Source organism: Durio zibethinus, chromosome 4 (genome assembly GCF_047325235.1).
Source record: "Durio zibethinus cultivar Kanyao isolate XHJ-2024 chromosome 4, ASM4732523v1, whole genome shotgun sequence".
Taxonomy (NCBI): Eukaryota; Viridiplantae; Streptophyta; class Magnoliopsida; order Malvales; family Malvaceae; genus Durio; species Durio zibethinus.
Window position 1 is genome coordinate 5,767,595 of NC_143165.1, and position 27,753 is coordinate 5,795,347.

The following is a 27,753-nucleotide window of genomic DNA, read 5'->3' on the forward strand; positions in this document are numbered from 1 at the left end:
TATTTTATGAATATTATACTAAATTAAAATTATTAAATTAATTTTAAATCAACGAAATCAGATCAGGCTCAATTTTTAAATATATAGATAAAATCAAGTAGGGTAAAAAAGTAATATTTTGATATTTGATTGGATTTTAACGAGTTTAATCAAAAAAAATAATATTTTAATATCTGATCATATTAGAGCTAGGTGTGAATATTAAAAAATCGATTTAAGTAAAAACTTACCCCAACTTAATGCTAGCATCCCTTAGCATAACTGTACTCTCTAGAATGAGTTTAAACTCTTTTGATCTCAGGTTTTCACTGCATAACTGTCGCTGCACTTGTGCTAAGAAATATAAAATCAGAGGAGTCGTTATGTATTTTATTAGATATTGCAATGAATGGCAACACTTTGTTGTGTTCAGGGATGAGAAAAAAATTGAAAAAAATTAAAAAATGATTCGAAAATCATAATATTTGATTCGAATAAAGTTTAGATATTAAATATATATTTAAGTTTAAATCAAATTTTGGATGGAGATGTGAAAAAAAAAAATTTTTGAACCAAACTAAATTATATATTTTTATTAGTTTTTATATATATTTTTAATTTTTATAAAATAAAATAAGTATTTAATATAAAAATCTATTTAAAATATATTAAAAATTATATTAAAATAATATATATAAAAAACAATTTTAATTTTAAAAATTGATGAACCGAACTTAAAAAAATTCAATTTGAATTAGATCAATTTCAAAAAAATATTAATTTAAAATTAAATCAAAATTTAAAATTTTATAATATTACATATTATTTTAAAAAACCAAATGAATCAAATCCAATCTATTATCATCTGCCCTATTTGTATTTACTCGTCCTGATGCATTTAGCTATATGTCCGGTACTTTAGATTGAGGAGGTAGAGAACCCTTGCTATTCTCAATATGACTGCATATCAAGATATTTACTTATATTCTTCTAGCTTTAATTTTTAAAAGTAATTTTATGCTCAAATGACAGATAATATTAAAATATAATACTTAATTCAATTAATTTTATATATTTATAAACTAATATTTAATAAATATAAATATAAATTTTAAGTTATTGATTTATCACTAAGTAATTAATAATTTATTACAAAGTTATAACTTATATATTTATTACTAATTTATAAATGATTTATTATAAAAGTATCAATAATTAACTAATTTACTACTAAATTATCACTAATGTATAATTAAATTATTAGTAATTTATTACTACATTGTTAGTGATTTATTATTAAGTTATCAATAATTTACTACTAAATTATTAATGATTTATTATTATATTATTATATATTTACTATTATGTTATAATTGATTTACAACTAAATTTTTTATTATTTACTACAAAATTATCACCGATCTACTATTAAATTATCCATGATTCACTACCAAGTTATCATTGATTTATATTAAATTATTCATGATTTATTATTAAGTTATCATTGATTAATAATTAAATTATTGATGATTTATTATTAAGTTATACTGATTGACATTTAAGTTTTCAATTATTATTTATTAAATTATCAATTATTTACTACAAAATTATTATTTACAGCATCAAAAGTTATTTATAATTTATTAATATCAATTAATTACTGTTAAACTAAAATCGATTTACTATTAAATTATCAATAATTTGCTATTAAATTATCAATAATTTATTATTAAGTTATTAATGATTATTTTTTAAATTATTACTTATTTTTCATTAAATTATTCTTGATTTATTAATTTATTTTTATGTATTTACAATTACATTATAATTAATTTACTACTAAATTATTATACATTTACTACTAAATTATCAAGAAGAGATGACAACTACGTTATCACCAATAAAATATTGAAAAGAGACCACAAGGATGCTATTAAGAAGGCAAACTACAGCCTCTCTTTTCTTTTTCTTTTTAACCTACTTCTTTCCCCTTTTTTGATATTTCATTAACTTAAAGCATCATTTGATATTTCATTAACTTAAAGCATCAAAATCGTCTTTTCAAATCTAACTTCGGCACCTTTAATCTTTTTTTTCTCCATAATAGATCTAACACATAGGTGCTAGGATTTAAATTCAAGACTCGTTAGATGTCTTTTTTAAAAATGATTGTATAAATTGATTGAATTAAATTTTGAATTCAAAAAAAAATAATTGGTTGATTTGTCGAAGAAAGCAAAAACAAATAAAAAGGAAGACAAGTTCACAAGTAATAAAAAATATTTTAATCACAATCATGGGTTTTATAAGATCTAACAGGTTAAAAATAGAATAAAGCTTTTTTATTTTACAATGATATTAGATGACTTCCCCATTATATATATTTTGTTTAATCTATTTGACAAATATATAATGACATAATGACATATTAAACCATGGTTGAGTGTAAATTAGCAACATAAAGTTGTAAATTAGGTTGATAAGTAAAATGTCACTATTTAATAAGCTTCGTAATTCTAAACATAACATGAAAACGACACAAAAAAATTATATATGGGTTTAGTGTAATCGTATTTTGTGTCTTAATCGTGTCGATATGATTAAGATACGATATTTTTCGTGTCGTGTTTGTGTTAAACAGTATATGATATGCTTAAGATATGTTATTATTCATAACATAAAAAAAATTTTAAACTTATTTTAAGTTATTTAAAAATAAATTAATAATCGTATTTATCATATTATTTTAGTGTTTAAATTGGTTATAAATATTCAAAATTTTTAAATAATTTTTTGTTTAAATACTATTTAAATGATATTTTTGTTTAAATAAATGGATTAATCATATCTAATCGTGTTATTCGTATATATTCGTGTTAATCATGTTATATCTTGTCGTATTATTTGAGTAATTAATCATATGTAATTTTATCATTCATATATAATCAAGTTGATCATATCATGTTGTGTCATGTTATTTGAGTATAAATTAATTTTAAATGTATTAATCGTGTCGCGTGTAACACATATAATAAATTTGTCATAATTGTGTTTAAGTTATTTGGGTCATTTGTATATTTGTGTCCTATTTGTGTTAAGATTATTTGTGTCAAGATTATTTGTGTCATATCTGAAACCGTGTTTGACACAAAATACAACACGATGACATAAATTATCAATTTTGTACCTAAAAAAATAAAATTATCATTTTGGTACTTTAGTGTTCATTTTATTAAGCACTTTGATACTTTATATTGTTATCGTCAGTTAAGTGGTTAATGTGATATAAATACTCAATAAAATCATATTATGTGTTATAAATGTTTGATTATCACGAAGTCAATTATTGTCACATCAAAAAAAAATTTTTTCTCTTCCCTTAATTCTTTCTCTTTCTCTTTTTTTTTTTTAATTTTGAATTAAAAATTATATTTAAAAAAAACTTTTTGAATTTTTTATTTAGATATTGATGTGAAAAACCGATGATGTGATGATAATTTGACATTTTATATCATGTGTCATAATTTTATTGGGTATTAATGTCACATAAATAAGTTGGGTAACAATGCTTGACAAAATTAGACTTGACCATTCATCTGTTCATATAATGTAAAATATTAAAATTCGTGTATTTGTATAATGTTTTACAAGAAAATTATATATTATAATTTATGTCGACATAAAAATAAAAAATATGTTTTTTTTTTTTGTTAAACCTATCTACAATTATTATTAAAATTTTAAATCTTGTCACTTTGTATCTTTTTTTTGCAACATGTTCATACTATATCATCGTAATGTATTTCAAATTGTTAAATCTTGATGGAATAAAAATTTTATTTTTTTAAATATCAAATTGATAAAAACATATATAATATATCAACATGTTTGTATTTAGCCCTTGTGTAAGTTTTTGATGGTGGAGATGGTCGGAAATTTAATTACCTCTATCTTGAGTGTCGGGTTTCTATCTTCAATACCTCACCTTTTGTGCACCAATAAGCAAATTTTGCTTGAAGAAGATGTCATTTCTTAAAGGCCAAGTACTATTAATGTGGGTATGGCCAATCCATTAGACGCGGTTTTGACCATAACTCTCACTTGCAGCTAAAAGTTGCAGAAATGACAAAATAATAATCCAACAAGTATTTTTCTTTAATCAACCATTGAATAGATATTTTTAGAGTAGGAATGGATGAAAATTTTTTAAATTTTGAAAAATTTTGAAGTGATAATTGTTTTGTTTGAATAAATATTTTTTAGAAAAAAATTAATTTATTCAAATATGATGAGATAATAATAATAATAATAATAATATTATTATTATGTGTATACAGAATATGCAATATATATTTTTATCTAATTGATTCGATCTCATTTGGAGACATTTCCGTTCACTTATTTTACATACATAATTAGTTAGGATAAAATAAACCTTTAAAAAAATAGCATTTTTTCGTATTTGAAGGTTCATGTTAGTCTATTCCAACTACAAAACAAAGATGCCAAAGATCACAACATCCAAGTATTCACAAATTGATTTCTTATAGTTTTGTTCACACTTATTTTTCTAACAATTGTAGCTTGTCTAAATCTCACCAACGTCCATAACACTAATTAAAACGGGATAAAACTAACATTGGGTTGGATATGAACCAAAACCCAACTTTAGGTGACTGTTGGAGCTGCCTTCGACGAAGGAGAGCGCCGCCAGAACTGCTGGCAGTGGTGGGTAGTCTGGATGCTTCTGGTTCTGCCATGGCCTGTTTATGAAGAAAGGAAGAAAATAGGTGATGCAGGGATTTGGTTCCAAGAGAACATTGCAAAGACGTTTTCTCCCTTGCCTCAAACAAACTTTACAAGAAGAAAGTCAAATGCCAATTTCAAGATCTTGGATTCTGTTCAGAGTGATGTAATGCAAGTGAACAAAGGAATAAAAGAAGTGTTGCTGGAAAGTGAGTCATGCAGTTCCTTAAGGTGAGAAAAACCAGGGAGATGACAACTTATTGCTCAATGGTTATAACTATTAATAACTTCTTTTTCTGCACAAGATTGTTATAGGCCTGTCATTCCAGGACATCGAAACAAAGGAGAAAACAGAAGCTGTATGAAACTTGATCTTCATTTGTAAGGCATATGAATTGATATAAGGCAATAGAAACCTGTATGAAACTTGTTTTTCTGGAGTTTTAACGCAAATGAATAGATACAAGGCCATAGAAACCTGTATGAAACTTGATCTTCATTTGTAAAGTAGACGACTATCAATGAATGTCTTTATTTAGATTTTGTTCATCACATATGATTTGCTATGAAGCTGTATGGACACGGACATCTAATACGATACGATATGATACGGATACGCTAATACGGTAATTTTTAGAAAATGAGGAGATGAATTTGGCAGGACACGATGATAAAAAAATATTTTTTATATATTACAATTATAAGTTGAAAATATATGGAAGATATTGAGCTACATTTTTAAAAAATATTTACCTTGCGAAGAAAATCCAATGATAGACATTACAATAAAAAAACAAATATTGTCATTATCTATACGAGAATTGTCTTTTTTTTTTTTTTTTCTTTTCTTTGACGTATCCGACCAAATTTGACATGTATTTTGAGGTGTTACAAGCATCAAAGTGTTAGACACGGATATGATGATATGGGTACGTGAGGGGTTTAGAAGTGTCCACTGTAAATTTCATTGAAGAATGAACTAGTTGAAACTTGTGAATTTACTTAGTTAAATGAAGTTTCTTATCAATTTTATTTCAGAGCAAGGTATATGGCAGAAGTTGATTGCTGAAGACACCCCCCTACAGCTAATGGTAACAATACATTATTATGCTACTTTTTTACTGTAAATTGACTAGCCTTGTCACTGTAAACCAATTTTTACTGCAAACTATTGATAGAAATGCCAATCCATCATACAGTAAACATGCAGAATCTTAATGAATCAGATGAAGAAGTCAATGAAGGCTTTTCCTGCTTGCTTGATGACAAGGAAACAGGTGCTCACTCAATAAGAGAGTTACATTACATGATTCAATTTTTGCTTATTAGTTATCATTTTTAACCTATCTACAAGTTCCTCATGGAGGCGAACACCATCGGTGGCGGAGCCATCTTTGGTGGGACGGTGTCCATGATTGAAAAATAACAAAATTTAAAGAAAAAATTTTTATCTGAAGCTTTAAAAAAAAAGAATAACATCTATTATAAAGGGTTTTCTTTAGATTCTTTTATTTTCAACCGATGCAGCTTGGATATAGACATATGTTTTCATCTACAATATTATATGGTTTGTCTTGGTTTATTGAGAGCAGATGGATAGTATAATTCTATTTCTTCCTGCTATAAAGGTTTGAATTGCTCTTCTCATAATCTTTCCCAACTTAGCTGGTTTTTTCAAGGCAACACAACAAACATACTGATAGGGGAAGCAAAGGAAGAGACTGAATGAATTTTGAGGAAAGCCACGAGGTGAAAGAGAAAGTACCATAATCCCATAATTATTAATTGAAGGTACCTAGGCATAATCATCTTCAAGTTGCCATTTTTCGCAACTACCACTCAGCTAAAAGATTTTATTTCTCTGTACCATAGTTAGGGAAGATAAAATAATTTGTACTGATAGATTTTGATTTACTTTAATTTGATAAGATCGATTTTTTTAAAATCAAATGTTGGGTTGGAAGGAGGTTAGGATTTTTAAAGTTTAGGGTTTAGTGGGTCAGGTTTTAAGTTACATTTTTCCGATCGGCTTAAGTATATAAAAAATATTTTTATTGTTTATTTAATTTTATATTTATATATATTATATTAATAAATTTATTATTTAATATTTTAATTTAAGATATTAATTTAATAAAAAATACTATATTTATGTATAATTAATATGTAATTTATATTTAAAAATAATATTTTATAAATAATATATTAAATTAAAATTATTAAATTAATTTTGAATTAGATGAAACTAAATCAATTTCAGTTTATAAATATATAGGTCAAGTCGGATCAGATAAAAAATTAATATTTTAATATCTAATCGAATCTCGATGAATTGAATTAAAAAAAATAATATTTTGATGTTTAATCATATCAAAATTAAGTGTGAATATTAAAAAATCGATTTAAGTAAAAAACTTACCCCAACTTAATCCACTACCATCTCTTAGCATAACTATACTCTTTAGAATGAGTTTAAACTCTTTTGCATAACTGTAGCTACATTTATGCTAAGAAATATAAAATCAGAGGAATCATCATGTGTTTTATTAGATTGCAATGAATGGCAACACTTCGTTGTGTTTAGGGATGAGAAAAATTTTGAAAAAATTAAAAATTAATTCAAAAATTATAGTATTTAATTCGAATCAAGTTAAGATATTAAATATATATTTAAATTTGGATCGAATTTTAAATCAAGATGTGAAAAATTGAAAAAAAAATGAATCGAATTGAATTATATATATTTATTAGTTTTTATACATAGTTTAATTTTTATAAATAAAAATAATTATTTTATATAAAAATCTATTTAAATATATTAAAAATTATATTAAAATAATATATAAAAATTTTAAATTTAAAAATTGATGAATCAAACTTAAAAAATTCGATTCGAATTATATCAATTTCAAAAAAATGTTAATTCAAATCTAAATCAAAATTTAAAAATTTTTAATATCATATATTATTTTAAAAAATCAAATCAAACTTAATTTAATCTGAATTATTATCACCTTTATTTATATTTACTCATGCTGATGCATATACCTATATGTCCAGTACTTTAGACTGAAGAGGCAGAAAACCTATGCTATTCTCAACATGACTGCATATAGAGATATTTGCTTATATTCTCCTAACTTTAATTTTTTAAAGTAATTTTATGCTTCAATGACAGATAATATTAAAGTTCTATACTTAATTCAATTAATTTATAATTTTATAAAATAATATTTAATAAATATAAATTTTAATATCTATAATTTTTTTTTATCGATGGTACCTTCTTATTAAAAACATAATATATGTTTAAAGATCATTCTTAACACACATTCTTTGGATAAATCATCAGTGTTAATCACAAACTTTGAGAAGTGTGCCTCAAGCATTCCATCAATTAAATTCACTTGATCAACACTTTATACAATTTATTCTCCATTTTACCCCCATTTTTATTCCTCATCTTGGGATGATTAACAAATAATTCTAAAAAAAATATAGGGCAAATTTGGAAAACGAGAGTAACACATAAAAAATTATTATTTTTTGAGTGCTGTTTAAAGATATAATTGATACATTAATACTCATAAGTTATATAGATTTGATTCAAACAAAATTTGAATTCGTTTCACTTATTATCAAGTTAAGGTTGAGTTTGAATAGTTTAATTTATCGATCGAGTTTAGTTTTAGTATTTTTTATATCGACTTAGTAGCGTGCGAATTTAATCGAATTTTTATATTTTAATATAATTTTATTATTTTAATTAATAAAATATATTAAATTCGAGCTCGAATACAAATAATTAAGTTTTTATTGAATATAAAAATTAAATTTATTTTTATATGTGAATCGAGTCTAATTGAGCGAGTTCAATTATGTTGATTTTTATCTCGAGCTAGGTTTAAGCTAAAAAAAAAAACTTGATTGAGTTTGAATCGAGTTTCGAACATCAAATTTCGAATCAAGCTTGAGCTTAATAATATATTAACTCGAATTCGATCGATTATATCTTTAGTGTTGTTGTACTATAATTTTTTCTTTTTACACTCAAACTTTTATTTAAATTTTGTTTAAATGAAATTACTTAATTATCTTTTTCATATTAGTTTTTAAAAATAAATTTTGAAAAATCATAAATTTTTTTGTAAATAAATTTTCGAAAAGTCATAAAACTTTCTAAAGAGAGATTTTTAGAAGATTATAAATTTTTTCGAAAATAAATTTTTAAAAAGTCAAATTTTCCAAAAAATTTAAGATTTTTCAAAAATTTATTTTAAAAAATTATAAAATTTTAAAAATTTATAAAAAATATAATTAAGTGCCCATTCTACTATATCAAAGATTAAATTCACCTATATTACTAATTAAATCCAAATATTAATTTCAATGAAATTCATCAAGTATAATTTTCTTATTAAAATTTTTTTAATCATAATTACAATAATATTTTTTCAATAACAATTATAATAATAATAATTATTTTTAATTTTATCCTAATCAATATCCTTAAGTAAATGGTCCTAATAAATTTGTTTAAAAAAATTAAAGTGTAAAGAGCAAAAATGGGATTGCATTTAGCACCACTTTATCTTTTTCATGAGTAGCTCGCCCCCAATTTCTGTCCTCTCTTAATTGTCTGAGTAGTGGAAGAATCAAAACGCCGACGCCAGCATCATCATCATCATCATCATCATCAGCCATAGCTAACAAGGAGTCAAAGCCCGAGGCCCTTCTCTCCTTCGAATTTCTCTCTCTAAAAAACCCCATTTCTCTATCTAGATCTCGCCCTTGCTGTTTCTCTCTCTCTTCGAAATCGCTAATTTTTATCAGAGGTACGCTCCACATTCTTTGTTTTGCAGTCTCAATCTTCATCATATGTTTTCTTATTTTATGAATTTGCCATCAAAACCCTAGCTTTACTAATCTGCGAAAAAGGAAAAAAGGGTGAATCTTTTTAGCTTATCAGCTCGTCTTTATTGCATCCTACATAAACCCTTGTTCTCGTTTCGTTCATTGAATTTGTGTTTCTTGCCGTTCTAGATTCGATGATTTGGTTTCTAATTTTACCTTTTAGCATGTAAAAGAATATAGCTTTTTAGTTTAATTTGGGGGTTTGCTCGACTCAGTAGATTTGGTTCTTTGCTGAATCTAAACGGTGAGTTTTAGTGCTCTAATGTGTTTTTTGCTGGACTGAGTCACCTGGGGAGGGAAACATTTTGAATTTGGACACGTGTTAATTGTTTCTTTTGTTTTATTTTAATATATCAAATTCCTTTGATTGTTTAATGCTGTTGTTTTGCTATATGACTTTCGAGTTTGGATTGCATGTTCGAATTTCCAATGTGTTGGGAGATGTTTTACCTTAAGTTCAAAATTTAAATAATTTGCTAAACATGTTTAGAGTTTAAAGTTTGGATTGGAATAATATTTTATCAACTTATTGTTTATTCTAATGGTAGCAAACTGCTTTATAAATTTATCAGATCTGTTCTTAGCAACACAAAGCTGTTGAGTTTAGTTCATATGATGATGTTCAGAGTTTTGTTGAACTGTTATTCGAATGGATAAAACCATGAATTTTACCATTTCCACAGTTTTCATGGTTTAAGCTTCAACTTGTGTACTATTTGTTAATTGGTAATTGATTGATGCTGTTAGGTTATGTTTTCTTAAGCGTATAAACTCCTTTGATGACTGAAATGTTCAGAATTCCATCTTCTAGAATCTCTAATCATTTATGTATCCTTTTTTATTTTCTTTTTGAGGGTGACTAGTCAGGTATTTTATACTGGAACTATAACTGCTAACATCGGAGTGGGGCTCACAATCAGCCACATAATTTTAATTTTCTAATGCTGCATCTTAGCACTGATGACTTGACTGAGGATGTGAAATTTTTATTTTTGCCTTACCGTGTTTTCCAAAAAGTTATATTAGAGACTAAAAGTGTGGTTTCTGTTCCTCAATGGTTGTTTTGCTTCCATTTGTCTATTAGTTTCGGAAAACATTAAATAAAATCTTCTTCAAGATGTGATGTTTTACTTTAAATTTTCCTGACCAGTCAGAGGGAGGTTGATGAGCCAATTTGCAGATTTGATGTTTGGGGTGGCATACTCTGAATCTTTTCTTTTTCAATTTTATTTTTAATTTGACTTTTCTATCAAATTAGTTATGCCTTTCTCTGATTCTGATTTCTATTTTCTATTTTTTTTGCATGAATGCAGTTTGGCTTTAACAATTCTTTTTAGGGTTTGATGCTGAAAGCAGTATGCAGCTGATAGTGGGGAGAAATGCAAAGATATCATGCTGCCAGCTGCGCTAGTGCAGTTAATAATAGTGCAATAGGAGGACCCTCGGCTAGGGATACTGCCCGGGCTGACTCATCTTCATTACCACCTAACTTATCATTGAATTCTAGGTAACTGTTCCAAAATATCATAATCTTTTGTGCTCCGTTTACAGATTCTAAAACCAGTGTTTGACTATATTTTACGATATCTTTCTTTGATGGTTTTTCAATTAATTACCGCATGTTGCTCCCATCATTAGTGGAACACTATTAATCTGGAATTTATTTTTCTAGAGTCTTGTGTTGAGTACGTTGTGCCCTTTCCTCTGATTGTTTGATTGTGCATAAGTTGCATTTCAATATTATTAGAGGCAGCTAATGCTTGGATATCTCTAAAAAATTTCTTGTTTTTTCAAATCATTTTGTGTATTTTTTGAGAAATAGATTTTCCATATTAAGATGAGATTGTTTAATTTATTTTACTCAGACAATATATTTATCTTTTAGCATTTTTTGTTAGAGCTGTAAATTTGTCTGCATGTGGAAAATACATTTTATCTGCCTGGTGTTCTAAATTATTGTTATTTTGTAGGCGGCAATCTCAGCTAGCACCCTACAAGTTAAAATGCGATAAGGAACCTCTTAAATCCAGGTAGTTTCTGAAATTGAACTGAAGCAGTATTTATGCAGAATGGTTTAGTTATGCTCCAGAATAGGGTTATATGTTACTTTTGATTGCTGTATAATAATGGATTTCTGAGCTGACTAAGTTGATGCTCCTACTGATTTGATTCTCAAATTTATCTTTTAAGTTATTGGATGTAGTTTTTACCTTGCATACCAGTAACTTATTATTGTACCTTTTCAGACTTGGCCCACCTGATTTTCATCCCCAGTCCCAAAATTGTCCCGAGGAGACTCTCACTAGAGAAAATGTGCAGCTGGGATATAAGGAGACTGTTGATGGACTGGAGGTATAGTCTTATGATTGATTTCGGTTTATCACTTTTGTTTATTGTTTTGCTGCAAGATCCATATGTGGATTTTGTGCTGCAAGTGGTTGGTTAACTACGGTTGCTCTGCCAATCTATATGTGAATTGCAATCACATCCTTTTTCTTGAAATTAATGCTCAGGTAACCATACTTGGCTATTTTTGAGCTAAGTAAAATGTTTTTAGTTGGGTCTGCTTGAAAATGAAAAGATTGGATCATGAATTTTTTGTTAGTTAATGATAATTGAAGTTCAAGTGCTTATATTCTCTTATAAATCTGCTAGAGAGGAAATGGGTAACGGCTATTTTTCAAATACTTTAAGATTTTCTTATGGTTGAAGAACTTATATCTGCATATACTCCAAGCATGGGATTGGTGTTTTGTTTTGGCAGTCTCTGTCAGGTCCTACTTTTTTCTTCCTCCATGTTGCTGATTGATTCTATTTTTATACTTACCTTTCTTTGCCTATATTAGATTGAAATTGGATAGTATTGGTGTGAGTGCTGCTTTGAGTTGGAGGGAGCAACTTAGCAGTATTTTAAAGCCGTATGAATTTAAATCTAGAACTGTCTCTCTTTTATTAGCATCATTTTTGTTGTCTAATATGGTTTCTTATTTTGTCTGTTCAGGATTCTAAAGAGATTTCGTTGACTCAGGTTCAGGCTTTTACAAAGCCAGTTGTTCTGAAATGCAGAGATGTAAGTCACTTGATTTGTGATGCTATGGTTGTCAAGCAGACTGTTCTATGCATATTGAATTTATCATGAAATACAACAGTCAGTTCTTTTAACTTTTTAATAAGTAATTATTTCTGTTCTTTGCAGGCAATTAGAAAGTGTCTAAGGGCTATCAATGAATCTCGTGCACAAAAGCGGAAGGTGATTGATTCGATCTTTTCATATTTATTAACTTGTCTTTTTCTTTAGTTGTTTCTTGTTTCTGTACTTGTATTATTGATTACTTTTTGCTTCCTTTTTAAAGTTCTGGATCTTTAGTACAGAATTTGAGGCTCTATTTTGTTCTTGTCAGGCTGGCCAGGTTTTTGGTGTCCCTCTTTCTGGTCCACTGCTAAGTAAGCCTGGGGTTTTCCCCGAACCAAGGCCATGCAATGAAGATTTCAAAAAGAAATGGATTGAGGTACTTTCAGACTCCGCTAAGTTCATGACTGATTGTACATTACTTCATTGTGTTATCAATTTTGAGTTATTGAAACTTGGCGAATGGAAGAAACAAACTTTACACATTAACTCAACAAATTGCCTATTATAAACTAGATGTGAAATTATGATAAGTTTTTCTTAGACAAAAAAAATACCATTTTAGCAAAATACATTCATGAATTCGGAATCGACCTGGACTCTGTTGTTGAGGCTTGGTGATCAATGATTAATGTTTTTCTTAACTGGTCTAAAGAATTCTTTGATGAAGTTAGATGCAGGATTTAGTTTCTATTTGTTATGCTCTTATTTTTCTCAGGGCTTATCACAGCAACACAAACGTTTGCATTCTTTGGCTGACCAATTTCCTCAAGGGTATAGAAAGAAAACATTGATAGAAGTTCTTATCAGGAATAATGTTCCATTGCTGAGAGCAACTTGGTTCATCAAAGTAAATTATCTTAATCAGGTACAATTGCCTTAATTGTGATAATCATTTGATCGTGCTTTCTGTAATTGTCCTAGGATATTCTTAGTATTGGAAGGTAGCAGACTATGGTTATTTTTTGCAGGTTCACCCTGGTTCTGCAATTTCTTCTGGGGCACCTGATAAAACTCAATTATCTCGCTCAGAGCTCTGGACAAAAGATGTTATTGATTACTTGCAGTACCTTTTGGATGAATTTTTTTCAAGAAATAATTCTCATTCTACTCAACACAGTAGAGATCAATTGCCACAAATGCTTTATGCTGGGTCTTTGCAGCATAGGAGTGACCCAGCATCATCAATTCTTGATGGTGAGGAGCCATCCCTTCATTTTAAATGGTGGTATGTAGTGCGGCTCTTGCAATGGCATTATGCAGAAGGACTGGTTCTTCCCTCTCTTATCATTGATTGGGTTCTGAATCAACTGCAGGTATTGAAATTGGTGTATTCAACCCTCATTGCAAATATTGTTTTCCAACTTTCCAAGAGACATTTTTATATGGCAAGTAATTATGAGCTTATGAACATTCTTCTGGTTTCTAATTGTCATATTTGTTCTATTCCAGGAAAAGGAATTGCTGGAGATTCTGCAGTTGCTATTGCCTATTATTTATGGGGTTCTAGAAACCATCATTCTATGTCAGACGTATGTACGTGATCTGGTGGGTATAGCTATTCGCTTCATCCTGGAGCCTTCTCCTGGTGGATCTGATCTGGTTGATAATTCCCGGAGGGCATACACAATTTCTGCTTTGGTTGAGATGCTTCGATATTTGATACAGGCTGTGCCAGATACATTTGTTGCTTTAGATTGCTTTCCTTTACCAACTTGTGTAGTCTCAAATGCATTTAATGATGGCAGGTTTTTGTCAAAATCATTGGATGATGCAGGGAAAATAAAATATAATTCAGCAGATTCTTATGTTCTCAAAGGTAAAGGATTTGATTCTCAATACCAATCCCTATCATTTGATCGTGTTGTTTCCACTATCCGGAAACGTGCTGATAATCTTGCTAAAGGTGCAAGTGCTGGATATCCTAGCCAAAATGTGGCTAAAGCTGTGCAGACCCTGGATAAAGCTCTTTTGCAAGGAGATCTAGTCAAGGCTTATAAGCATATCTTTGAAGAACTTGGAGCAGTTGGCGAAGGTTGGGTTGCAGAAGTCAGTCCATGCTTAAGATCTTCACTAAAATGGATTCAAACTGTAAATTTGTCATTGATTTGCTCAATTTTTTTTCTTTGTGAGTGGGCAACATGTGATTTTAGAGACTTCAGGACTGCACCACCCTGTGACTTGAAGTTCACTGGCAGAAAAGATTTTTCACAAATATATCTTGCAATTCAGCTTTTAAAGCTAAAGATGAGAGAGTTGCAGAATCCACAACACAAGAGTGGTAGGGCTTGTGGGGTTAATTGCACTGCAAAGAATATCAGTCAGCAGAATAACTATTCCAGCCGGAATTTGATGGGAAATGTATATGAAGCTAAGAGCAATGGAAAAAGTGAGGATGGAAGTAGAAATTCTTCAGATATATTTGGCAGCCCAGGTCCTCTGCATGATATTATTGTGTGCTGGATTGATCAGCATGAAGGGTATAAGGGAGAAGGTGGCAAGGTCCTTCAGCTTTTTGTATTGGAACTCATATGTTGTGGAATCTTTTATCCTCAGGCATATGTGAGGCAGCTGATAGTTAGTGGAATTATTGATGCAAATGGAGCTATGGGTGACCTGGACAGAAGGAGGAGACACCACCGAATCTTGAAGCAGCTCCCTGGGCAGGTTATTCTTGATGCTTTAGAAGAAGCAAGAATTTCTGAAGGCTCAGAGCTGCTGGAGGCTGTAAATGTTTACTCAAATGAACGTTATCTTGTGCTTCATGGGCTTCTTTTTGACAAATATAATAATGCAAGCAATCCTCATGCATTAGCTAAGAAGCGGAAGTATCATTCTATCTCAGGAAGGGATGGTGCTTCCCAAGTCTCAGATGATCAGTGGAGAAATGTTCAGTTTTCAAAGACTTTCAGGAGAAATTTGGACCTTGAAGAACTGAAGGCTTCCATCTCAGTGCTGTTGCAATTTCCTAGCTCCTCTTCTACATCTGCAGATAGTGGAGTGGATGAGTCTCAAGGGAGTGTCAAAATGCCTGTTGGGTCAACATGCAACAAGATGGATTTGTTTGAAGGTACTTCTGGGTGTGAAGATTGTAAAAGCGTGAAAAGACAGAAATTAATTGAGGAAAAGAGTTCATGTCTTCATATACATTCACCAATTTCATCAGATGATGAAGATACTTGGTGGGTGAGGAAGAGGCTGAAAAACTTAGAGTCCTTTAAAGTTGATCCCCCACTTAAGTCAACGAAGCAAGTTTCTCGAGGTAGGCAAAGGACTGTGCGTAAAACTCAGAGTCTTGCTCAATTAGCAGCTGCTAGAATTGAGGGTAGCCAGGGTGCATCCACAAGTCATGTATGTGATAATAAGATAAGCTGCCCACATCATAAAACTGAGGTGGAAACTTTGAAGCCAGTGGATGGGATCAGACCAACCCATTTTGGAGATATTGTTTCGATTGGAAAGGGTTTAAAGCAGCTTCGCTTTGTGGAGAAAAGGAATGTCACAGTTTGGTTGATATCTGTAGTTAGGCAGCTTGTCGAAGAGTCCGAGAAATCTCTGGCCAAGATTGGCCAGTATGGCAGGCCATTTGTTGCTGCTGATGAGAAGTGTCCTTTAAGGTGGAAGCTTGGTGAGGATGAGCTATCAGCTATACTGTATGTAATGGATGTTTCTTGTGATTCAGTTTCAGCTGTCAAATTTCTCCTTTGGTTGTTGCCAAAAGTTATTAGTAATCCCAGTCCTACGGTTCATAGTGGGAGAAACATTCTAATGGCGCCCAGAAACATAGAAAATCATGCATGTGAAGTGGGGGAGGCATACCTTTTATCATCTCTCCGAAGGTGAACCATCATCTTGTATCTTTTTTTCTTTTAATTAAATTGTTCCTGTAAATCATCTGGCTATGGAGCATTTTCTTCTCTAGGTTTCTTTGTTACTGCCCATTGCATTGCGGTATATGTGTAATGCATTACTGTGCCTTGATCTTACTTTAGCCTCTTTTTCCTCTCTTGTTCTCCTCCAATTCCTGGCTTTTTCAAAACTGTTTAGGATGCTTGTGCCTCTTTATTGTTGACTGCATGAGAGCATTTGAACAATAAATTTTCTTCTTGGCATTGGTTGGACTAAACTAATATCTAAGGAGCTGTCCTGAAGATTTAGAGAACTTCAGTTTTTTCCCCTGAAAGTTATTGTTGTTGCTCAGGATCGGATTATTGAGCCACTGGATCTGTCATGGCAAAACCTTTTCTCGTTCTTCTCCATGTTCTGGCTTGACCTGCATATGTATGTCTTACATGCTTAATGATGAATTTTGTTCAGGTATGAGAACATACTTATTGCCACAGATCTTGTTCCTGAAGCTTTGTCAGCTACAATGCGTCGTGCTGCAGCAGTTATGGCCACTAATGGAAGAATCACGGCTTCAGGAACCCTTGTTTTTGCTCAGTATTTGTTGAAGCGGTATGGCAATATTGCCAGTGTAATTGAATGGGAGAAGAATTTCAAGTCGACTTGTGATAAGAAACTTTTGTCTGAACTTGAATCTGGAGAGCTCGGAGTTCCAGCAGGGACTGAAGATGCGGATGATTATTGCCGTCAAAAGATTACTGGTGGACGGTTATCCAGAGTGGGTTTAAGCATGAGAGATATGGTTCAGCGTTACGTTGATGATGTCCTGCACTATATCTTAAGTAAAGAGAGAGAGCCTTTTGCAGCCAATGCACTAAAAAGTCCTGCTACTGAAAAAGGGGATTATGGTTATCAAGTAGCACAACAAATCATAACGGGACTAATGGACTGCATTAGGCAGACTGGTGGTGCTGCTCAAGAAGGGGACCCATCTTTGGTATCTTATGCTGTTTCTGCCATTGTTAACAATGTTGGACCAACCCTAGCAAAGATACCTGATTTTACTGGTGGCAGCATTTTTTCAAATTATCATCCACCTATGAATTCCTTGAATTTTGCTAAGCGCATCTTCCGCATTCATTTAATTTGTCTATGCCTGCTAAAGGAAGCTCTTGGAGAGCGCCAAAGCCGGGCATTTGAGATTGCTCTTGCAACAGAGTCTTGTTCTGCTTTAGCAGTTGCATTTGCTCCTGCAAAGTCCTCTAGAGTTCAGTTTCAGTTGTCCTCTGATGCTCCTGATTCTAATGCAAACATATCTGGCGACAATTTGAATGGTTCTGCCAAAGCTACTCTTGGGAGACCAGCCAAAATGGCAGCTGCTATTTCTGCACTTGTCATTGGGGCTGTTATTCATGGGGTTATTAGCTTGGAGAGAATGGTAACGGTCTTAAGATTAAAGGATGGTTTGGATGTTGTTAAGTTTGTGAGGAGCACAAAGACCAGTTCTAATGGTAATGCCCGATCTGTTGGGGCTTTTAAGGTGGACAGCTCAGTTGAAATTTATGTGCACTGGTTTCGACTGTTTGTTGGGAACTGCAGAACTGTTTGTGATGGACTAGTTTTGGAACTCTTGGGTGAACAATCTGTTGTAGCTCTTTCAAGGATGCAGAGATTGCTTCCTATTAATTTGGTCTTTCCACCTGCTTATGCAATATTTGCGTTTGTTATATGGAAGCCATTCATTTTGAATAGTAACAATGCAGGTAGTGAAGAAAACCCTCAATTGTATCAGTCTTTAACAATGGCCATTGGCGATGCCATAAAACACATACCTTTTCGAGATGTTTGTATGAGGGATTGTCGTGGTTTTTATGATATTGTAGCTGCAGATACCACTGATGCCGAGTTTGCTGCCTTGTTACAGTTGAACGGTTTGGACGTGCGCTTGAAATCCGTGGCCTTTGTCCCTCTCCGCGCAAGGCTCTTTCTAAATGCTATAATTGATTGCAAGATGCCCTATTCTGTTTTTACACAGGATGATGGTAATTGGGTTTCTGGTCATAGCGAGTCTAAAGCTCTTCATGCGAAGAGTCAGTCAAAGCTTTTGGATAAGCTTGTTTGTGCATTGGATGCTTTGCAACCAGCTAAATTTCATTGGCAGTGGGTCGAGCTAAGGCTTCTTTTAGATGAACAAGCACTAATTGATAAGATGGAGAACCATGACATGTCCTTGGTGGATGCTATTCGCTCTTCCTCACCCAGTTCTGAAAGAGCTTCTCCTTCTGAGAATGAGAAAGTTTTCATTGAGATCATCCTCACCAGATTGTTGGTCAGACCTGACGCTGCTTCCCTTTTCTCAGAGGTGGTTCATCTTTTTGGAAGGTCATTAGAGGATTCAATCTTGATGCAGGCTAAATGGTTCTTGGGGGGCCAGGATGTTCTTTTGGGACGGAAGTCTATCAGGCAACGGCTCATCAATATTGCTGAAAGTAAGAACCTTTCTACGAAGACCCAGTTTTGGATGCCTTGGGGTTGGTCTTATTTTGGTGTTGGTCCTGTGACAATTAGGGGAGATAAGAAGTACGAAATTACATCTTTCGAGGAAGGTGAAGTCATTGAGGAGGGTGTGGAGTCAAAAAGGTATGTGAAAGGTTCCACTCAAGTTGATGTTGAAGGTTCAAATATCAGCCAGCAGCATGTAACCGAGAAGGCTTTCATTGAATTGGTTCTTCCTTGCATAGACCAAAGCTCTGTTGACTCGCGAAATACCTTTGCAAGTGATTTGGTAAAGCAATTTAACACTATTGAGCAACAAATAAACTCAGTTATCCGTGGCGTAAGCAAGCAGACTGGAACAGCATCCTCTGGAATTGAAGGTTCTACTAATAAAGGTAACAATCGTAAAGGTATAAGAGGTGGTAGTCCTGGATTGACTAGACAAACTCCAATGCCACCTGTGGAGGCTGCACCTCCTACACCTGCAGCTTTGCGAGCTTCTATGTCATTGAGGTTGCAGTTTATTGTGAGATTGCTGCCAATCATATGTGCAGATGGGTAAATATATGATTTATTCCCCCCCCCCCCCCCCCCCCTTTGATTTCAGTTTATTCCACTTTAATATAAGTATGATCAGGTTCTATGCTTACTGGCTTACTGCTACCAGAGACCTTTTTTTGTTGTCCTATACTAAGTAGAGTTTCTTGTTACTATGAATTCTTGTCATATAAGTTTTTGCCAGTTTTTTATTGTGTAATTTCTTGTTTCTGTTATCTAATAATAGTATTATGTGAATCATTCCACGAGAAATGAATATGTTATTTACTTATTTTGTTATCTTTATTAAATCCTCATGGTTAATTGAGTTTATCTCATTTCTATCCCACCTCAAGCCTTTAAAGTTTCATTTATTCTGTTGAAAGGGGTCTGAGAAATTGGCTTCAGTGCTGCCATGTCATTTATCTGTAATACTGACTCATTTTTTTAGTACTGTGTAAATTGCTAGCCTCAGTTTTTCAGGGTGATAATTTTTTTATGTTGATGGATTGTGCTGTTTCAGCACTGAAGTAATTCTTTTAATCTTTACTTCATGAAATTCTTTAATTGAAAACTTCACTGCTTAGATATGTTTTATATCTGATTGAATATCTGCTGGAAACCCAGTTTCTTTTAATTGTTTCTTCCTAATTAATATTCATGTAATAAGGTAGTCCTGATGCAATAATGTCATAAGATCTTTATTATCTTGTTTCAAGTATTTGATAAACTAGTTTACCAAGGTTCATTTGTTGGATTATTCAGGGAGCCATCAGCGCGAAACATGAGGCACATGCTTGCCTCTGTAATACTTCGACTGCTTGGAAGTAGGGTTGTGCATGAAGATGTGGACCCATCTTTTAATCTCCTACAGTTGAAGAGGAACATGGAGCTCATGTCATCTGTGGTGTCTGCAGAAATGTCTGGAGATAGTCTTTTTGATAGCTTATTGTTAGTTCTACATGGGTTGTTAAGCGGTTGCCAACCAAGTTGGCTAAGGTCAAAGACTAACAAGGATTTTTCTGGATTTGACCGTGAGGCTTTGGAGAATTTGCAGGTTTGATCTTTATCATTGCACTGATTGAATTTACTGCTGCTTGATTTGGTAAATAAACCTGAATTTATTAAAAATAAGAGCTTTCAATTGTTTTTGTCGTTTGCTCAAGTTAAACATTTTATCATATTCTACCTCATGCACTACCTCCTAATGATAGATTATTTTAAATTACTTGGAAGCAAAGCGGTAAACTTTACCAGTGTGCATGGGGGTGATATTCTGGGTTTTTTGAATTCTAAAGGTACAAGAAAATCACAGCAATAATTTGCAGAAATAAGGTCCATGAGTGTTTGTCGCTGCACCTGTAATGTAATTAGTAATGAGGAGTTCAAAGAAAGCATGCATGCTGTTGAGTTAGTAAGGTTCAAATACTTTGATTAAGGTCTAAGTTTGAATCTCTGCCAGCAGTTCCCTTGGTAAGCGATCTGTAAATCCAATGTAAGTCTTATCTGAGATCTGTGGTCTGCTCTGGTCTTGAAATAGGAAAGCCTCCCCTCACCCTAAATTTTTTTGTACCAAAAATACAGACACACAATCAGTATAGACGCTTTTAATTTGACTGAATGTTTTCTTTGTTGTTTGTGGACTTTGCGAATGGCCTTCCCTCCCAAAAATGGATGTCATTAGCTGTGGTTTATGATTTTATCATGACAAGTACCATGACCTTCCCCATACGTTCAGTGCACGTGAAAGGAAATATTCATTTTTCTACAAGTTACGGGCTCTTGATTAATTTTAATTGCTCTTATCAATTGAATCATACTTCTCATGAGCATAAGGTTGTTAAAAAATTCTTGTATTTATAAAAGTTATTAGCATTGGAATAAAATGACAGATGACTATTTACTCACCTCAGCTACTGGTTTTTCTTTGGATGTAGAATGAATTGGATTCTATGCAATTACCTGAGATGATTAGATGGCGTATCCAAACTGCAATGCCAATATTATTTCCTTCTTTTCGCAATTTGATCGCCTGCCACCTACCTTCTGTTTCAATTAGTGCTATTAGTTTACTTCAACCAAGCATGTTTGTCCCTGGATCTTACACTGGAACTCTGAATGCACCTCAAAGACAGGTTCCATTGACAAGAACTGCAAATAATATACGGGGAAAATCCAAGTCAATGCCATTACTACAGGAGTATGATATGGAAATTGACCCATGGACACTTTTGGAAGATGGAACAGGATCAGGTCCATCTTCAAGTAGCACTGCTGTCATTGGCAGCTGTGACCATTCTGATATTCGAGCCTCAAGTTGGCTTAAGGGGGCTATAAGAGTGAGACGGACAGACCTGACATATATTGGTGTTGTGGATGATGACAGCTGACTTTAGGTTTGACTTCATTTTGATTTGGTCTATGGTTAGACCCCCACAACAGTTAATTTAATGGCATCAAAGTCATATCTCTTGCCTCTCCCATGTTTGGTAGTTGAGGGAGAACTGTTGGTTGGGGCACTTTTTTTCGGTTGGAGGGGTTGCAAGGGTGGGCTCGGCAATGCTGGAGTCAGTGTAGAAGAATGTCAAAGATGTGCTCATGCAGGCCATCTATTCAGCATGCAGAGGCACCACCATCTGGTCCGTATACTCGAAGGTGCGGTTCAGAGGCTTTCTTGTATATATAGAGATAATTGTTTTGAGTTCACCAATTGATCTAAGTAAAATATCTCAAGAATGACATGTAGCTGTTCCATTGCTAATCAATCTTTTGCCTCCACTTCTCTCTATCTCTCTCTTACTCACACACATGCATGTGTCACAGACCGCACACAAGTCCAAGCCCAAGTGGGTTGTGAGATGCTGCCTGTTTAAGTTGTTGCGGGCAAAGGACAGGAAAAGATCGAGACCAGCTCAGCCCGCGACACATGCACACAAACACAAATGGACATGCAGAGGCAAACAAATAAACAGGTTTGGAATGTCTGACTAGGTCAAACCTATGAAGAACTTGACAAGGTCAAATGGACACCTTGTAGTTTTGACCTTGATTTTTTTTCTTTTGTATTTCTTGGACTAACTGAAACGATGATTGTCTATAAAGTCGTGTAGGCATTGACCATGTTACAGTCAGAATGCTTCTAACTTGACCACTATAGTATAATAAGAAATATCTTCAAATTTTATTAGTTTATTTTTTTTCCTGGACTATTTTAAAAGTGCGTTACTTTAGAAAGGAGTAAACTTCAACCTTGAAGCTCAAATGAGGACAATTGATATGTTGTTTCTCACTGAAGTTGAAGATTCTCCCTCTCTAAAGTGAAGATACCAATTCTGGAATGAGATTGAGTTTATCATGCCTTCGTTTTCCTAGTTCTGGGAGGTATAAAGCTTGTCCAAGGTTAGTGGGTTAATTAGTTTCTCTCCCTCCCAAGTAGGATGCTTATATTCTTTGGAGGCAGCATTTCATTTGTAGTTATTGTAGTATTATTAATCAATTATAATCTAAAATTGTAGGGGATTTGTCAAAATTTATGTGAAATTTACATTTGTAAGTGATGAATTTTTACATAATTTTTTATTGTGATTAGATAATTGTAAAATTATGATAAAAAGAATTGTAGATGACATTTGGGGATGGCAGCCAAACCCATCCCCAATGGATTCTGATTTAATCGAACCTTTTAGAGTTAATTTTTTTTTTTTTTTAAATCGAGTTTCTTGTCGAGTAATAGTAAAAAAAAATTGAGGTTGAAGTTTAAGTAAATTTTTTTTATCCAACTTTATATATATATATAATTATTTTTTAATTATATATATATAATTTTATATTTATATAAAAAATAATATTTTATTAATTTCGAGTTGGTTCAGGTGTAATTTGATACAATAACAAGTAACATTTGAGTATTAAAAAATAAAAAATTCGTTGGAACGAGTTTAGTTATTATACGTAAAAAATCAAATTGAGTTCATGTATTATGAATATAAAATTAAATAAGTTTGAAATGAGTAAAATCTTACCTCACCTTAATCCATTTCCTTCCCTAGACATCCCTCGTAACAAGTCTTGAGATTGCTTAAAATTTGTTGTATTAAGAAAGATCAAATCGAACTACACAATGGCATTTAGCAAACAATAATGATGATAATATTCTCTTTTTTTCTTTTTTCTAACAAAAAAGCTGTAGTTTGAAAATAAGATAAATGATTAATAGTATTAAGATTTGAATTATAAATTCATTAGATATTATTTTTTAAAGGTAATAATAAAAATTAATTAAATGAAATTATTTTTTTTAAAATATGATAATCATCGGATGGGCTAAAGTTTTATACCCTTCCACTTTATTTTTGTTTGTAACTAATATAATTATTTAAATATGATAATTTTGGATACAATATAATGACATGATAATAAACGACATAAAAATGGCATGAAAAGATTGGGTTAAAATTTACAAAAAAATATAAATGAATTTAAAAAAATTTAAAAATGTATCTATCGACTTCAATTATAATATAATAATTTTCATATTTTATATGAAATAAATATAATATAAGTATATGAATTATTAAGTGTATAATTATTTGAGCTTAGAAGCTTTGCTTGTTAAATATTGCCTATTAATTATGTAGTAATTTGCAGATAATGGTCATATTCATGTCACCCTTTAAACTTATACAAGCAAAAGGAAATTAAAATTAACAAATTTAAAATAACCAAAGAAAATTCATGTTAGATAAGGAATTTTGTAAAGCTAATGAACCAAAGTGGTCTGGGTGGTGTAGTTGGTTATCACGCTAGTCTCACACACTAGAGGTCCCCGGTTCGAACCCGGGCTCAGACAGTTTCGACTTTTTTCTAGTCAACGGCTAAGATTCACCTTCAGACAACTTTTTTTTTTCAGACAGTGTCAGCTTACGACGTATCCTCAGACATAATCTTGAAAGCCAATCTCTGTTCCTTTGCCTCTTTCACTTTCATTTCGGTCTGGTTACAAACCCACATATAATCAAGCATTTGGCAGGTATCTTTTCTCTTTAGCTTCCATTTTCAATGTTTGGATTCCTTATTTCTTGTACAATTGGTTCAAAGATTTGATTTTCTGAAATGGGTTTTTGTGGATTTGGAAGAAAAAAGAATTCCAGAAGAAAGGAAGAGTAAAAAGAGATTGAAATTGTGAGAAAAAAGTGATGCAAATTCAATTACTCTCCGTTCCACATTGCACTCTAACTTCTCCCCACGTTGTCACTTCCTTTTCATCAAGACACCAGCTTGCCAAACTCGTGGGAAATCAACATTTCCCATCTTGGTCTGTTGATTCATTCAAAAGGGTAACCAAATTTCAAACTAGAGAATGTGGTGGTTTGGTTAGGGTCAGATGTGGAGTGGTGGAAGATGATGATGGGTTTTACATGAGGAGGTGTGTGGTGCTGGCAAGAAGGGCAATTGGTTGCACAAGTCCTAATCCTATGGTGGGATGTGTTATTGTGAAAGATGGCAAGATTGTTGGTGAAGGGTTTCATCCTAAAGCTGGCCAGCCTCATGCTGAGGTAACCCCTATTCCTTTTGCATCCATTCATCTTCACTTGTAAATTGTATGATTTTTTTGAGTAATGAATGATCTGCCAAACTGGAATCCTAAGAGAGATGAGCTTAGAGCAAAATCATTTGATGAAGTTTGGTCCCTAGAGTGAAAAATGTCTACACTCCTTTTTTTCATTTTCTGTTTTATTAAATAATGCTACAAAAAACTTGATCCAGCTGATTCAGGACAATGGCGGATCCAGAATTTTTTTTTAGGGGTGTCCACTTATGATATATATAAAAAAAACTGTTCACAGATTTACTAATGTTATGGATGGAAAAGGTGTCCATGGGAAAATTTTAGGGGTATCCAGAGAAAATTTTCCTTCAAATTTTCTTAGTCCATGGGAAAATTTTAGGGGTGTCCAGAGAAAATTTTCCTTCAAATTTTCTTATTTTCCAATCTTTGGAGTGTCCATGGAAAAATTTTGGAGGTGTCTAGAGAAAATTTTCCTTCAAATATTTTCCATCTTTGGGGTGTTTTGGTGTGTCCATAGAAAAAATTTCCTAAAAATTTTCTTATATTCTTTGGGATGTCCATGGACACCATACTTCGCAATGTAGATCCGCTACCGATTGAGGATTGCTAGCCTAAGTTTCTGTGATCTTTGTTCAGTTGGTAACTTCATTTTATACTTTCTGTTTGGAATTTGACCATTCTTTCTTGCTTTCAGGAATGTATGTTAGACTGAATGCCGGAAATTATATTTGCAGGTTTTTGCTTTGAGAGATGCCGGGGATTTAGCTGAGAATGCAACTGCATATGTGAGCTTGGAACCATGTAATCACTATGGAAGAACTCCACCATGTACTGAAGCATTGATTAAAGCCAAAGTGAAAAGGGTGGTGGTTGGTATGGTGGATCCTAACCCAATTGTAGCTTCAAAGGGGGTGGATAGACTGAGAGATGCAGGAATCCATGTAACCATTGGTGTCGAAGAAGAGTTATGCAAGAGGCTCAATGAATCCTACATCCATCAAATGTTAACTGGGAAGCCTTTTGTAACACTTAGGTAACTTTCCTTCACCATAGATTACAAACATGAACTTAAACCGGATATTTCCTTTTGCTTCCTTAAGTATTTTCTTTGGCATGTGAGAGATTTGAACTTGCCAATTCTAACCGAAGGCGTCTGCATGATATCCAGATATTCCCTCTCTGTCAATGGCCACCTTTTAGACCAGCTTGGGGAAGGAGTCACAGAGGCTGGCGGATACTACTCAAACTTGTTGCAGGAATATGACGCGATAATACTTTCCGGATCTTTAACTGAGAAGTTTTTGAGTCCTATATCACGGGAGCCTTGTGCCAATCAGCCTTTTCAGATTGTAATAGCAAGTAATCCATGTCAACTTCCTGCAATCACTAAAGATGCCTCCAAGATGATAATATTTGCAGACAAAGAGATAGCCACAGCAGCAGATTTGGGTCGAAAAGGAATTGAGACAGTGGTTTTGGATCGGATCGATTTGACTTCGATTCTGGAATACTGTAATCGCCAAGGGTTGTGCAGTGTTTTGTTGGATATGAGGGGAAGCTTTGGTGATCTTGAACGACTCCTTAGAGAGGCTATTGAGCAAAATGTGTTGCAAAAGATAGTGCTGGAAGTGTTGCCATTTTGGGATGAATCAAATGATGGAGAATCACTTGTGGCATTAAGTGGTTTGGTTAAAAGACTAAAAGTGAAGAATTTGCAATCCAAGATCTCAAATCAAAGCATTGTGGTTGAGGGTTATCTTCAACATAGGTGATTTCAACAATGCAACAACTTCATATCGGCGCTCGTCTACGTTGGTTATGAAATACAATTTATGTAGTTTTAAGTAGATTTAACTATTCGTATAATATAAAATATTAAAATTCACGTATTTGTATCATATTTTATACGAAAATTGAGTTATAATTTATATCGATACGAAAATATGAAATGAAATTTTTTTGTTTTGTTAAACTCATAAAATTATTATTAAAATTTTAAATTGTATCATTTTCGTGTTTATCTTGTTCGTATTATATTTTAGATTATTAGATCTATTTTTAAGACTAGATTTCAATTGAGTGCTATTAAATATATTCCAATTTTTTCTTTACATATTTTAATTTTTTAAAAATTTTTTGTAAGTAAAATTATTTAATTATTTTTTATACAAATTTTTATATATGAATATTTGAAAATTTATAAATTTATTCAAAAATGAATTTTTAAAAGCCTCTAAAAACTTTTAAAAATGGATTTCAAAAATTTTTAAAGGTTTTTGGACTTCCGTTTTTTAAAATTTCAAGAAATTCTGAATAGCATAAAAATATTTTAACATAAAATCTTACGAAACAAAATAAGAAATCAAATGAAAAAGGTAAAAAGAAAAACAAATTTTCCTTTAATTTTATATTTTTTTTCCTTCAAATAAGTGAGGTTTTCTTTAAATTTAACTTGAACTTAAAAATCTTTTAAAATTTTCAGTTGAGAAGAGTGAAAAGAAATGGAATACGATAGAAAGGGAGATGAGGTGAAATC

The 27,753-nt window shown here is 32.0% G+C and overlaps 2 protein-coding genes, 1 long non-coding RNA gene and 1 other non-coding gene across 11 annotated transcripts; all 4 read left to right on the forward strand.

The window, feature by feature from the left end:
- Positions 1–4,450: 4,450 nt before the first annotated feature.
- LOC149519063 (uncharacterized) lies at positions 4,451–6,746 on the forward strand. Its single transcript, XR_016341915.1, has 4 exons — positions 4,451–4,956; positions 5,764–5,816; positions 5,925–6,002; positions 6,391–6,746. It is a non-coding gene; the product is annotated as an uncharacterized LOC149519063 (long non-coding RNA).
- Positions 6,747–9,277: 2,531 nt separating this feature from the next.
- On the forward strand, positions 9,278–22,840 carry LOC111287456 (mediator of RNA polymerase II transcription subunit 12-like). Of its 8 annotated transcripts, XM_089759250.1 has the most exons (16): positions 9,293–9,560; positions 10,953–11,146; positions 11,610–11,669; positions 11,886–11,991; positions 12,486–12,557; positions 12,641–12,709; positions 12,836–12,889; positions 13,041–13,148; positions 13,488–13,637; positions 13,741–14,085; positions 14,222–14,588; positions 14,676–16,608; positions 17,087–19,669; positions 20,414–20,705; positions 21,586–22,303; positions 22,472–22,840. In XM_089759250.1, exons 10-15 carry the CDS (start codon positions 13,909–13,911, stop codon positions 22,036–22,038), a joined length of 5,805 nt encoding a protein of 1,934 aa, XP_089615376.1. In that variant the 5' UTR covers positions 9,293–9,560; positions 10,953–11,146; positions 11,610–11,669; positions 11,886–11,991; positions 12,486–12,557; positions 12,641–12,709; positions 12,836–12,889; positions 13,041–13,148; positions 13,488–13,637; positions 13,741–13,908; the 3' UTR covers positions 22,039–22,303; positions 22,472–22,840. The 8 variants fall into 8 exon arrangements, with proteins under 8 accessions (XP_089615375.1, XP_022733772.2, XP_022733769.2 ...); XM_089759249.1 differs by lacking the exon at positions 12,486–12,557 and having other exon boundaries at positions 9,278–9,560; positions 13,721–14,085; XM_022878037.2 differs by lacking the exon at positions 12,486–12,557 and having other exon boundaries at positions 9,280–9,560.
- A 1,583-nt stretch (positions 22,841–24,423) lies between these two features.
- TRNAV-CAC (transfer RNA valine (anticodon CAC)) lies at positions 24,424–24,497 on the forward strand. The gene has a single exon. It is a non-coding gene; the product is annotated as a tRNA-Val (tRNA).
- Positions 24,498–24,543: 46 nt separating this feature from the next.
- On the forward strand, positions 24,544–27,236 carry LOC111288626 (riboflavin biosynthesis protein PYRD, chloroplastic-like). The gene is made up of 4 exons (XM_022879589.2): positions 24,544–24,677; positions 24,784–25,203; positions 25,952–26,250; positions 26,386–27,236. Exons 2-4 carry the CDS (start codon positions 24,844–24,846, stop codon positions 26,987–26,989), a joined length of 1,263 nt encoding a protein of 420 aa, XP_022735324.2. The 5' UTR covers positions 24,544–24,677; positions 24,784–24,843; the 3' UTR covers positions 26,990–27,236.
- Positions 27,237–27,753: the final 517 nt, after the last annotated feature.

Coding starts and splice junctions, on each gene's coding strand:
- LOC111288626 (XM_022879589.2), top strand. CDS start 24,844: ATGCAAATTCAATTACTCTCCGTTCCACATTGCACTCTAACTTCTCCC. Junction 25,204..25,951: donor CTGGCCAGCCTCATGCTGAG/GTAACCCCTATT, acceptor TTATATTTGCAG/GTTTTTGCTTTGAGAGATGC. Junction 26,251..26,385: donor AAGCCTTTTGTAACACTTAG/GTAACTTTCCTT, acceptor CATGATATCCAG/ATATTCCCTCTCTGTCAATG.
- LOC111287456 (XM_022878034.2), top strand. CDS start 11,019: ATGCAAAGATATCATGCTGCCAGCTGCGCTAGTGCAGTTAATAATAGT. Junction 13,638..13,740: donor AAGTAAATTATCTTAATCAG/GTACAATTGCCT, acceptor TATTTTTTGCAG/GTTCACCCTGGTTCTGCAAT. Junction 19,670..20,413: donor CCAATCATATGTGCAGATGG/GTAAATATATGA, acceptor TGGATTATTCAG/GGAGCCATCAGCGCGAAACA.